The sequence below is a fragment of the Ostrea edulis genome, chromosome 3 (genome assembly GCF_947568905.1).
Source record: "Ostrea edulis chromosome 3, xbOstEdul1.1, whole genome shotgun sequence".
Classification (NCBI taxonomy): Eukaryota; Metazoa; Mollusca; class Bivalvia; order Ostreida; family Ostreidae; genus Ostrea; species Ostrea edulis.
This window is the reverse complement of record NC_079166.1, coordinates 38,291,955-38,305,915: the sequence shown is the minus strand read 5'-3', so window position 1 is coordinate 38,305,915 and position 13,961 is coordinate 38,291,955. Positions and strand designations below refer to the sequence as shown.

General features: G+C 35.9%; 1 protein-coding gene and 1 long non-coding RNA gene across 2 annotated transcripts; both read left to right on the top strand.

Moving 5' to 3' along the window:
• Positions 1-2,800: 2,800 nt before the first annotated feature.
• LOC130053414 (uncharacterized) lies at positions 2,801-3,754 on the top strand. The gene is made up of 2 exons (XR_008801997.1): positions 2,801-3,065; positions 3,508-3,754. It is a non-coding gene; the product is annotated as an uncharacterized LOC130053414 (long non-coding RNA).
• A 5,221-nt stretch (positions 3,755-8,975) lies between these two features.
• On the top strand, positions 8,976-13,299 carry LOC125673122 (uncharacterized). Its single transcript, XM_056160640.1, has 2 exons — positions 8,976-9,111; positions 9,218-13,299. Exons 1-2 carry the CDS (start codon positions 9,083-9,085, stop codon positions 11,211-11,213), a joined length of 2,025 nt encoding a protein of 674 aa, XP_056016615.1. The 5' UTR covers positions 8,976-9,082; the 3' UTR covers positions 11,214-13,299.
• Positions 13,300-13,961: the final 662 nt, after the last annotated feature.

The following is a 13,961-nucleotide window of genomic DNA, read 5'->3' as shown; positions in this document are numbered from 1 at the left end:
TTATTTTTGTGCGATTGTTTAGGATATATCTGACCTGCTGATTACAGATCAAATGTTTTCAATGTAAGAATAGCTTGATTATTGAGAAAATATTACAGAATATATAATGGAAAAAAGAAAAGAGAATGTTCATTGATAGGAAACATGATAGCTTTACTGATATTTAACATAGTATCATTTGTATATGTGACAAGTATTGCAATGTTATTTGAATGATGAACATTTTAAGCCATACTGATTTCTAAACAAGAGGCCCATGAGCCACATTGCTCACCTGAGTCTCCTTGGCCCAGCTGTTGTGACTTTTAAAAGATTTTGTTATCAATCTTTATTCCCATGAAAAATGTTGACCCCTTATGGTAACCCCAACCTACACCAAAGGATCACAATATAACTGAAAATGAATTCATATAACACTCTAACAATTGACTAACATGATCTTCCTGTTCTAGATGAGACCAATATCACAAGGTCATACATAGATCATGGTATATGATATGAAAGACAAATGCCACTAAGAAATACATATACAAAACACGAAAGCTCTATTCTAAATATTTCAGGAGATATTGAATAGGTAAGATTGTTATTAAAAGTAGGTCAAGCTTCCAAGTCAAGGTCACAAGGTCAAACACCAAAATATAACTAGAGATTGTTTTATGAAAAACAAATGTCTCCCCAGTTCCCTAAATTGGAAGTGCACCAAACCTCCTCCCCTTAATGTACTGCATGGTATGAAGGAGAAAGTATGGGCAGGAATATAGACATTATGAACTCAGTTAAGCCATATACGAGAAGTGTTCACAAACTATTGCACCTTCCACCCCTCTTAGATCTACTATAATATGCACATCTGCAAATTGCATTGAAGTATTGTTCAAAGTCCCAAGTCTATCGGATAAGCTACATACGAGTAGCATTCAAAAGCTATTTTAACATCCTCCACCCTTCTTAGATCCACTATAACTTTTAGGAAAATAATTGGATCCTCCTGTCCCGACAATCTGCACATCTAAAAATGGCAATGAAGCATTGTACAAAGTTTCAAGTCTATCTGATAAGCTATATAGGAGGAGAAGCCTTCACAAGATTTTCTGACAGACAGACGGACGGACAGAAAGTACAAATACAGTATGCCTCCCCCTTGAAGAGGGGAGACACAAGAAGGACTTGCCATAAAACTCTAGATACAACATATGAAAGCCCTACCTTTAAAACATATATGCAGTTCAGGAGATATTGAATTGGTCAGGGTTGCTTTTTTTAAAGTAGGTCAAAGTCCAAGTTAAAAGGTCAAGCACTATTGTGCCACAAGGTATTGCCATAAAGAATCTATATACATAATATGAAAGCCCTACCAAAAATTATTCCGGATAGATCTTACAGTATATTACAATATGATAGGTTTTCTTAAAGGGAAAGGCAACCCAAAAGATTTCTACATGATAAATGATATGATTAATCATATGATAAAGATTTTTCATACAATTCTCGTGATATATGGCCTAGATAAGCTTCAGTACTAATTTGACGTCAAAAATTGAAATTCCCGCGATCTATAGAGGTTGCCATGATGTGTTTTCATGTAACTCTTTTGTATTCAAGACCACAAAAATCAATAATTTTGACGTCACACCGTCGGTTCCGGTTTTAATGAGATTCTAAGATCATCCACAGGTGCTTGCATTCAGGACCCCCCCCCCCCCTCTTACGAATAAGCTACATGAGTTGATTTAATTATTTTTTTCTTGAAAATATTTCTAATGCATGTCAACAGCGTCTTGCATACCCATAAAGTCCCAAAATAATTCAAAATAAGCCCTTTGAAAAAAATACCCTCACTGGTTATTATAACAGAACTTATAATAACCAGTGAGAGGGTATTTTCTTTTAAAGGGCTTATTTTGAATTACATGTATTTTGGACTTTATGGATATGCAAGACGTTGACATGCATTAGAAATATTTTCAACAAAAAAATTAATTAAATCAACTCGTGTAGCTTATTAGTAAGGGGGGGGGTGTCCTGAACCCAAGCACCTGTGAGATCATCAAAGTTGTGCATGTGGTAGATTTTACGAATAAATAGGTTGATGCCTTCCTGGCAAACAGTTAATTACACTAATGCGAAGGGGAGATGTGAATAAAGGGTTGGTTTTTTTTTTTTCGAAATCCCCGACCCAACCAAGTCATTTGAAAAGAAAAGACTACGTAAACATTGGATCCATCATTTGCGTAATGACAAGTTGAGGTTCAAGACATATGTATGAAGAACGTTTACCGTCTGCCTTGTCTTCGACTCGACCGAACGTGTTCTTTTCTCAATTTCTTCTTGCGAAAGAACAGGCTCCAAACTTAACTGTTCGTGACTTGTCATGTTTACAGTGCTGCTGATGAAATAAACCGGAATAGACGGTGTGACGTCATAAATTAAACGTCAATGGCCACTCTCTTAGCGGCGGGTAAATTAAAATACATGATAGATTAATATTGATTTAATTGTTAATCAAGGATTTTTGTTATTAAAGACTGTCAATTACGATATCAGTAAGTAATACTTTATTCATAAAAGCAAATATATGGTTAGGGTTGCCTTTCCCTTTAAAAGTATGTCAAACTCTGAGTTTAAGGTCATAAGGTCAAAGGACGTGGTATGAAATGAAAGGTTTTACCTTAAGAAATTTATGTGCAACAAATGAAAGATATACCTTCAATAATTCAGGGCATATTGAATAGGTCAGATTTTTATTGAAAGTATGTCAAACTTCCAGGTCAAGGGCACAAGATCACGCATCAATGCAGGGCTCGCGCTGCCCATCGCATTTGTCGCATTTTGCGATTTTTCAGAAAAAAATGCGACAGAAATTCCGGAAATGCGACACGGACATTTCGTATTTTAGTATTCGCGCGCCATTTTGAATTTCAGCTGTTGGCATCCAAACAGCCTCAGGGCTGTTTTACCTGTGCAGAATGTGGATACCCTGTCGCGTGGTAACAATAAGACTTAGGGGCGTCTTGTTTATTTAGCAGTTTACACAAAACAATGGGTTGATCCTCTATGTGCAGGTAGGTGTGAATGAAATGAACTTTGCGCGTGCCAGTTGCCTACAGTACATATCGTAAATATAGAGATACCCCGAGTCATTACTGGGGAGCTACCTGTTTTGCACTGGATGGAATAAAAAGCGTGTGATTGTGCACACAAGCTAGTCAATGGAAGATACTTCAGTGTTAATAAAAATATATAAAATTTAATTTGTCGGTTCATCACAGTACAAAAGCGATTTCATCTAGAAAGGTAAACTAGAATCTTCAGCTATATTTTCTAATCCATTTGTGTAGTGTATAAATAGAGGCATGTTGGGAAATTGCATTATTCTTTGGGTCTTTAGTTTGATCTATTTAGAAAATGGCCATGAGGAAACGCAAAACAGTAGGTTCTTCTGAAATTGCTATCCTGTCATCTTTTGACTTCACATCATCTTAAGCCATTTAAAATTTGTTTCAGACTTCATGAAGTCCCTTCTCCTCTACATGATGAGATTCACCAAAGGACCACTTTGTAATTCTGGATTTCAAGATGAAAACAGTATTCTTCAGTGAAAATGTGATATGAAACTATGATCACGTGTAATGTATTACAGTAATTAATTTTCAGTAACTTTGTCATCAGTGACTTTTTCTAGACTGCAAATTTAATGAGTAATATATGTCATTTACACTACTAAAATGATTAATAAACATTTAGAAACTCATTTCTTGTCTTTATTTAATATAGCCAATTTATATGCTATGAAATACTCCTATTTTTTTCTGGTATGAAATAGAATTGAGTCAACTTAGCCAAAAACAATATTTAGAAATAAAACCATGATTGTGCTGCAATGTCATCAGACTGACTAAAAAGCAATCTGCTGAAATACAATCGATTTTCAAAATATCCTAATAATTATAGTGATTTGTAATAAAAGCTAAACAAAGCTATGTTGTATTCATTGTGTAAGAATAATCAGAAATATGATATATTGTATATGCCTCTTGAATAATATACATGAAATATAGATCTACAGTAAACGTGAATGAGTCGATGCACGCCCGCCAGGTTGCGACACAAAATTTTGGTCCAGTGTGAGCCCTGCAATGCATCACATGAAAGGTCTTGCCATAAAGAGTATATATAAAATATGAAAGCTCTATCTTAAATAGTTCAAGATATTTTATTAAAGATCATCAACATATAAAACTTTGATCCCCTATTGTGGCCCCACCTTACCCTTTGGGACCATGATTTGAACAAACTTAGATCTACTCAATATCAGCTTTCTAGTAAGTTTCCTGTTTTCTGGCCCAGTGGTTTTTGAAAAAATTAGATTTTTAAAGAGTCTCCTTATATATTCGAATATAAAACTTTGATCCCCTATTAAGGCCTCACCTTACCCCTGGGTCCATGATTTCAGCAAACTTGAATCTGCACAATGTCAATAAGTTTTGATATAAATTTCAACTTTTCTGACCCAGTGGTTCTCGAGTAGAACATTTTTAAATATTGTCCCTATAGATTCACATGTAAAACTTTGATCCTCTATTGTGGCCCCTCCCTACCCCTGGGGCCATGATTTTAACAAACTTGAATCTGCACTATGCCAAAATGTTTTCATGTTAATTTCAACTCTTCAGACCCAGTGGTTTTTGAGAAGATTTTTAAAGATTTTCCCTATAATAAGCATGTACAAGTTTAATCCCCTATTGTGGCCCCAACCTACGGGGGCCGTGGTTTTAAGAAACTTTAATCTGTACTGTCTATGTCAAGAAGCTTTCGTGTAAATTTCAACTTTTCTGGCCAAGTATTTCTTGAGTTCTGAAGATTTTTAAATGGTCCCACGATGTTTTGCATTTTTGTGATTACCTCCCCTTTGAAGGGGATATGGCCCTTCATTTCGACAAACTTGAATCTCGATCCTTCACCCAAGAATGGTATGTACCAAGTTTGATTGAAATTGGCCTTGTGGTTTTGGAGAAGATGAAAATGTGAAAAGTTTACTGACAGACAAACTGACAGACAAAAGGTGATCAGACTTTCAGTTCAGATGAGCCAATAAAACAAGAGGCCCATGGACCACATCACTCACTGGAGTCAACTTGGTCCTGCTAATATGTCAGCGATTTTTAAAAGATTTGTTTCAATCCTTATTCCCATAAAAAATTGTGGCCCCAACCTAGCCCCAAATGGTCATGACATAAGCATGATACAAGGTCACAAAGTCAAGAAATAAGGTCTTGTCATAAGGAATCTATATACAAAATATGAACGCCCTACTTTAAACAATTCAGAAGCTACATGTATTCCGTTAGTCAACTTTCTCAAAATAGATCAAAATCCAAGGTTAATGTTACCAGGTCAAAAACACTGGAACCAAAATAAAGCTAGTCTTGTCACAAGGAATGCATACATGAAATATGAAAAGCATCTCATTTATCATTCAAAAGTAAGGTTTAGTTCTGATCTCCAAGGTCAAGGTCACAAGGTCAAACATCATGGCATCAAATGACTTTACTTGCCATACGGAATCTATATGCAAAATAAGTAGCCCTAGTTATATTAAATAGTTCAGGAGATATTGCCTAGGTTATATTTTCTTAAAAGTAGGTCAAACTCCAAGGTCCAGTCAGATTAAACCCAATTCCCTTTTCCTTGCACTTCTGATGAGTTTAAGGAGAAGGGATGGTTTTAATCTGACTATCCAAAGTTAAGAATACACGACTAAAGACTAAAATTTTAGTACCAAAACAAACAGGAAATCAAACAGCGTGGTGAAAACTGGTCTTGTCACAAAGAATTCACTATGTAAATCTTTAAATTAAAAGTTATGAGCATGGTTAAAGTTTTAGACAGATAGACAAAACAAAAACAATACCACCCCCCCCCCCCCAAATTTAGTCACAGGATCATATATGAAAACTTGAATCAATACAACTTAGGAACGTTTTGCATTTTGATAGCATTTAGTGTCGCCCTCCTATTCTAGAAAATAATTTGTTTTCATTAATTTCCTTCATATTTCCATATCAAACTTTGATCTCCTATTAATGGCTTCATCCTACCTTTAGGGAACCTACCTGAATTTGCAGTATATCTGAAGATGCTTGTAAATTAATATGACTAAATTAGTAATCATGACCCTACTGTTCTTCATCAGAAGATTTTTAGAGATGTTTCGCTACGTACTCTATGTAAAACTTTCACCCCCTATTGTAGCTCCAACCTAACCAAGGGAGTCATGATGTGAAGACACTTCAATCTGCACTACATAGGGATGATATTGTACACCGGTCAGGTTTCTGTCGAAAGGATTGCATGCAGTCATCTTTGACGTTGACCGAGCTTTCCTGTGGAGACTGTTTCTCCAAGGAATGCAAATATTGCCAGTCATCTGTCTGTGTTTGTCTCTAGTACTTGGTGTAGACAGCTGTTGAAAGGTGGGTGATTTCTCTCCCTTTGGGAAGACGTACATGGTACGTGGTGAATTGCGTTGCTTGTGGAGACTCGCACCTTCATGGGTGATCTTGACCTTTGACCTTGACCTCCACTTTCAAAGTTAGCCCCAAACCTTGGGGAGAAAGTGTGACTTTGACCTTGACCTCCACTTTCAAGGTTTACCCCCCAAACCTTTGGGAGAAAGTGTGATCTTTATCTTTGACCCGACACTTCCAAGGTTTACCCCCCAAACATTTGGGAGAAAGTGTGATCTTGACCTTTGACCTTGACACAATTTCAAGGTAATTGAAGAATATCATGTGACTACTCCTTGGAGTTCAAGTAACAAGCTTTATGACAGAAAATGTAATTTTCAGCCCTTATTACCACCCCCTCCCCCTGGGCCAATACATTGAAAGTTTCGAAACCTTATTACATATCTACAGGACACCACCAATCCATTTCCAAAATATCATTTGGGTACTGCATGAATTATAAAAGGAGTTCTGGAAACCAGAGGTTTTTTTCTGACAATCGTTTTTCGACTCCCATTTAGGCTGAAGGGTGAAAATGAAAATTCTGAAACATAAGTGCACATCTACAGGACACCACCAATTACCTTCCAAAAGATCATTTGGATACTGTGTAAAATGTAAGAGGAATTAAATTAAGGGAAGCAGGGTTCTTTTCTTTAAGAAAAAAACATTTTTTTCTACTCCCATTTGGGCCCCAAAGTGAAAATGAAAATTCTTAAACCTTGTTGCACATCTATAGGACACCAACAATTACCTTCTAAAAGATCATTTGGGAACTGCGTTAAATGTAAGAGGAGTTCAGGGAACCAGGGTCTTTTTTAGAAAAAATGTCGTTTTTCAACTCCCATTCGGGCCCCAGGGTAAATATGAAATTTCCGAAAGCTTATTCCATACCCACAAGACACCACCATTCATCTTCCAAAAGATGATTTTGCTATTGTATTAAATGTAAGAGGAGTTCTGGGAACCAGATGTATGTATAAAATTGTCTTTTTTTTTAACCCCTATTTCGTCCCCAGGGTTAAAATGAAAATTCCGAAACCTTATTGCACATCAACAGGACACCACCAATCATCTTCCAAAAGGTCAATTGGTCATACTTAAGATGAAGGAGGAATTTGAGGATAAAGAAAGTGTGACAGACGGACGGACGGAACAGGGTAACAACAATATAACCGCGGACTTCCTTTAGAAAGTGCGGGTATAATGAACATTCATGGCCCTGTTCTTGATCAGAGGAGAAAATTCTAAAATATATCCCTATATACATGTATCTGCATGTAAAACTTTGATCCCCTATTGTGGCCCATTCCTACACCTGTGGGCCATGATTTGAAAAACTTGAATCTACTCTATGCCAGAAATATTTCATGTAAATTTGAACTTTTCTGGTCCAGTGGTTCTTGGGAAGATTTTAAATGACCCCACTCAATGTTTGCCTATTTGTGATTATCTCCCCTTTCAACAGGGCATGACCATTCATTTGGACAAACTTGAATCCCCTTCATCCTAGGATATTTTGTTCCAAGTTTGATTACAATTGGCCCAGTGGTTCTGGAGAAGATAAAAATGTGAAAAGCTTATGGACAGGTAGACTGATGAACAAGATGATTCCAGAATAAGCAACTAAAATTCATTAGGGGGTATAAATTAGAGAGAGAGAGAGCAAGAGAAAGCAAGAAAGAGAGAGAAATAGAGAATTACCCCCTTAAATTCATTTGGGGGGTATAAATGAGAGATAGAGAGAGAATTCCCCCTTAAATTTATTGGGGGTATAGATTAGAGAGAGAGAGAGAGGTTATGCAGAAATTACTACATGCTTCCATTGTTTTCATATTTCCAAGAATACAAACAATTATTCCTTTAATTTTATTTCTTGATAATGGGTTTTAATGTCTTAAATGCAAAACGTATACGGTACCAATTTTTATGCAACAGATGCACATTTCGACAAATAATGTCTATTCAGTGATGCTCAACCGAAATGTTTGAAATCCGAAATAACAATGAAGTTTTAGAACTATTATAGGGGAAAACAGTGTGCCAAAAAAGTGGAGTCAAATTCGTCCAAGGATAAGAGCTATGCGTGAGGGAGATAATCCTTAATTTTGAAATGAATTTCTAAATTTTGAAACAGCAATTAAAAAATATACATCCGTATTTTCAAGCTAGTAACGAAGTACTTAGCTACTGGGCTGTAGAAACCCTCGGGGACTACCAGTCTACCAGCAGAGGCCTCGACCCAGGGGTCATAATTCAAAACTTATACGGTACCAATTTTGATGCACCAGATGCGCATTTCGACAAATAATGTCTCTTCAGTGATGCTCAACCGAAATGTGACTTGCATTAAATTCACTGTTTAAATAGAAAATTATAAACAATGCTAAAACCTACATGAAATTAATCTCATGTAGAAGGAGAGACATAATAGTCATAATGATATGTCTGACAAGTGTAAGGAGAAGTGGTTGGTTTTTAATCAGACTATGTTTAAATTCAAACAGGTAAAAGAATGAAACAAAATGAAAGTAGATAAAGGGGAAATTCCAAACCTGTAAATACCCAGATCAATGGATTCCCCAAGTATAACACCCCAAATGTAAGTAACAAATGACATATAACCAAATATGAATTTTAATTAACTCATTCTAATTAACTCATCCATTTTAGAATAAATTAAAGTTTTTATATCTTTATTTTGTCAGTGAAACAGGTATACAGCATATGTCAGAGTCCATGTTTGTGGGACTGTGTCATGCAGTGGGGACCTCACAACAGGTGGCAGTGCGGAGAGATGTGATAGACACTATGGAGATGGTGACAAATAAAGTAAGAACAAGTAACGAGAACACTGTGATGTTGAGTGGAAGTCAAAAAGAAGGATTCAGAATGAAGGGATCTGATTTTGATTACATGCATTGGTTTAACAACCAACCAGTGATCTGGGACTTATCTCAGAACCAGTTTTACAATGTACACAGACAATCCCTGATTTTCGCTGTCTCTTCTGAAAGTCCACCCGGATTTACTTTACTTCAATTACTGACACCAAGAGCAAGCAGCAGAGTTCTCTCAGCATTAGTCACAATTAATGGTGGATGTCATATATCTAGTTCTAAATACAGAGAGATAACATGTTTTGAGATAATGCCAAACTCTACATTACGTGTACATGGTCCATGTGGCAGTGGAGCTGTAGGGCCAGTAGAATATGATACTGCCCATTGTTTTGCTTGTGACTTTTGGCCTCCGTCTGCCTATTCATGGATAGACAGATGTCACACATGGCCCCAGCCACAGGTTGTTAGGGACATAGTCAAAAGTGGATGTCACTTTGTAGCAATAGGACACAAATTAGGAAATCATGAAAGCAATGAATGGAGAATTTCATTTTCTCAAGCAGATCAAAAACTTGTGTACTCAATGAACCACAGTCAATTCTTAACTTATGGTTTGCTGAAATTGATTTTAAAAGAAGTCATTAACAATGGAGTAGGTGAAAATGAGAAATTACTGTGTTCCTATCACATGAAGACAGCAGTTTTCTGGATGATTCAACAAAACACAATACCTAATTGGTGTCCACAGAATCTCCTGAAATGTTTCTGGTACTGCTTTAAAATCATCCTTCAATGGGTGTATGAGGGAGTCTGTCCTAACTTTTTCATTCCAGAAAACAATATGTTTCTCAGTAATATCCACGGTGAAGCACAAAACAGATTATTCGTTAAACTGTGTGGTTTTTATGAAAAAGGTTTAGGATCCCTGCTACACAGTCCCTCCCTCAGGTCCTATATTATAAAAGTCCTTTATAACCCCAGACTCACTATTTGTACTGATGAACACAATTTGGTATCTGAGATCAAGTTTGATAGGAAAATGTTTATGGAGATATACAAAAATAATATACTATCCTCATCAGATCTCTACCTCATTATGAAGTACCTTAACACAGTAGATCAGTTAACAGTCTCACCCCTGACACAGTATCAAGTTCTCATGTTACAGGTACTTACAGCCCCCTTCCTTCACAGTGCTGCTTTTACATTACAAAACATGTACAGCAGCAACACCACTAAAAACAAGCTGATGTATATTGCTGACAGAATGTCCTGTCACATGTTGAAACTCACAGTCAAGTTTGGGTGTATTTCTGACAGATTGTACATTGCAATGTATTATTACAAGACACTCAGATACACAGAAGCCCTGTCTGCGATAGAGATGACAAAGGTCAACTTAGCTCAGCCATATGTGATGTATGACGCGACAGTAGACACGGAGAGGTATAACGAGGCTGTAGGGGGACAGTCCTGGTCTACAAAGTTAAGACATGCTGTAGCATGGAATATCAAATTAGAAAACAGTATCATTTATATAAATGAATTAATGACAGAGCAGATGGTTTCCTTAAAGAATCATAATAAATCATTACTTATCCCACCCTTAGTTGTGTTACACATGCTGGAGTTCCTGTGTTACAGACATATTGACACAATGAGAGCACAAACAGCTCTTAATGATCTACAGGTCCTAGTTCACCATGATCAGGGGGTGTATGTACCACAAATACTAAGAGACATATCATGGCAGATCCTGGGTATCTGTCAACAGATCTCAGGGAACCTCCAGACTGCTCTATACTCCTACCAACAATCACTCAGACAGATCCATTCAATGAAATACAAATTGCTACACTAATGAGAATACATGAACTCGGATAAGTACAATATTGTACAATTAAATAGTTCATGCTCCTTTCACTGAATAATTGTTGCCAAGAATACTTTTAAAAATCAGTGAATTAAGGATGAATTCTTCTCATATTTATTGGACGCATTGAAATGTGATATTTTGCATGCATATAATACCATTTGAGTGTTGAGGTTCTTGATTTTGTGTCTAGATCAATTCAAAGTCATGTTTTGTTTATTGCATTATTATACTATGTTTCTGTCCTAGAAGGGACTAATACTCTCATTGGCACACTCAGCCGAGGTCATTACATACATGTAGTAGCTAGGAGGAACAGTTTTTGTGGACTAGAACATATATCCCACTCCTAAAACACCTGTTTGTACACAAATTTGAAATTATAGATAGAAATGAATATGTTGTAGTACTTATTTTGTTTGAAATGCATAGCATTTATTTGATAAACTGTTAGTGTTGTTTTGTGTCCCGAGACAGTATAATTCCTTTCATATGGAGGAGTCATAATTGTTGGTCAATTTATGAAATCAATTAGATGTGCTTATAATAAAGAGGTTGGGGGGAAACATAAATTCCGCTATAATAGTGCAATATCACTCTTTTAGCGAGATTGCACTATATTCTCAGCCATAGACAGACATGTATAACCTCAATTTCATCAAATTACATGCTGGCTGATTTTAGAAAGTGCAAGTCAATTGGTGGGTATAAAAACAAACAATAATTGGCATCCTTATATTTTATGCGTTTGATAATGCGACCATACTTTTTCAATCCTAAATTACATGTATAGCCTCAATTTCATCAAATTACATGCTGGCTGATTTTAAAAAGTGCCAATCAATTGGTGGGTATAAAAACCAACAATAATTGGTATGCTTATATTTTATGCGTTTGATAATGCGGCCATACTTTTTCAATCCTAAATTACATTTTTAACATAACAATTGGTGATTGTGGTAGTATTGTATTAATGTGTGCGAGACAGTGAGATTCAATCATGCTTTAATACTACCACAATCGCCGGTTGCTATATTTTAAAAATGTAGCACCCGTTTGAAAAAGTGTTTTTGCATTATTAAACGCAATGGTAGAAAATTTAACAAAATTCATAAAATGTCCGCATGGCACTTATTGTTCATTTTTATACCCACTATGACTTGGATTTTTTCAGTCAGCTAACATGTCCATTGATGAAATCAAGGCTATTTACGGCTGAAAATATAGCGCAATATCACTATATTAGTGACATACCACTATCATAGCTGAATTTACGCTTCCCCCAAACCTGATAAAAATTTCAGTTTTTGAAATTTTTTACATTCATTTAATCTTTGCAATTTTTCCATAGACTAAGATACTGATTGTCAATATATTCAGTTAATTATACATGTATGTGAATACAATGGAAATTAAAACAGTTCAAAAACTTTGGAGAAAAAAAATCACTCTTAAATTCAGATGCAGAGATACAATCTCCAAAATTATAAAACCAGAAAATTTGGTGCATATGTATTTTGGCACAAATGCAAGTGCCAAGATATTGGCGCAAATTAATCTTAAAAACCGGCGATTTATTGCAAAATTAATACATCAGTGTCGAGTTTGTGGTTTAATCCATGTCTAATGTTTTCTCCATAGTCAGTCCTCCAGCATACGCTCAATAGCATCTGATCAATTTCTAACTCGTCAGTACTAATAATGTACTTGTATATTACAATCAAAGAATACTAAGGTGCATTGAAAAAGGAACTCCAAGTTTGGTTCACTGATTTCATTCTTGGAAAACCAACAACGTACAGTGTGTCTTCTGTATTTCTGAAACTCTCTGTCCTGAAGCCAATGTGGCTTGTCCAAGTAAAATCAAAAACAAAATAGACTTGTTAAAGTCCATTGAAAGCACGGGAATTTTTAATGCATTTTTGTAGGTTTTATGTAGGTGAAGGTTTAGTTCTGACTGCATTTAACTTTTTTATTGCAGACTTTTAGTAAGTGACGATGTTTTGTATATCCAGTATTATATGATGGTATGAAAATATAGTTGAATAAATGATTGCACAATCATAATATTTTGTGGAAGAATTAATGTTTTGTTTGGAGTAAATAGAAAATTGCCGACGTAATACAGCTATATCTACACGGTACTGACTAAAACCCGGTCTCGGTCCCGGTATTCGGTGTCGGTCCCGTGACTAAAACCCGGTCTTCGGTCCCGGTCCCAGATACTTTTATTCGATAAAAACAGAATATATCAGGATATTTGAGCCCCATTTCTCAATAACTTAGGTATGACACCTCATGCCTGCATTCTGATAGTAAATTGATCATATTATTTTCTTCTTTCGTAAAATAGTATGTGAAAACTCGGGACCGGTGGGACCGAGAAATAAAAACAATGCTAAAAGCCGGTCCCGGTCTCGACATTTTCCCTCAATAGCTGCTTTAATCTACCTTTTCATAAAAAAGATAAGGACGTGATGCTCAATGGCACCCCTTTGTATACATATATTTCTGATTTATTGTGTGTGTAGGTTTTTTATTCCAATATTCTTTATATTTATGTCAGAATCGAACTCAACTATACATGTACGTGACATTTTGTCCCAAATGATCGCGTTACACTACCTTTTCATAAGAAGATAAGGATGTTAAAAGGGAAATAATATAAATGTACTTATCCTGGTGTATTTGTTTGTAATTTACAGTTAGTTTAAATTATTTGTTCATTTATTTTAT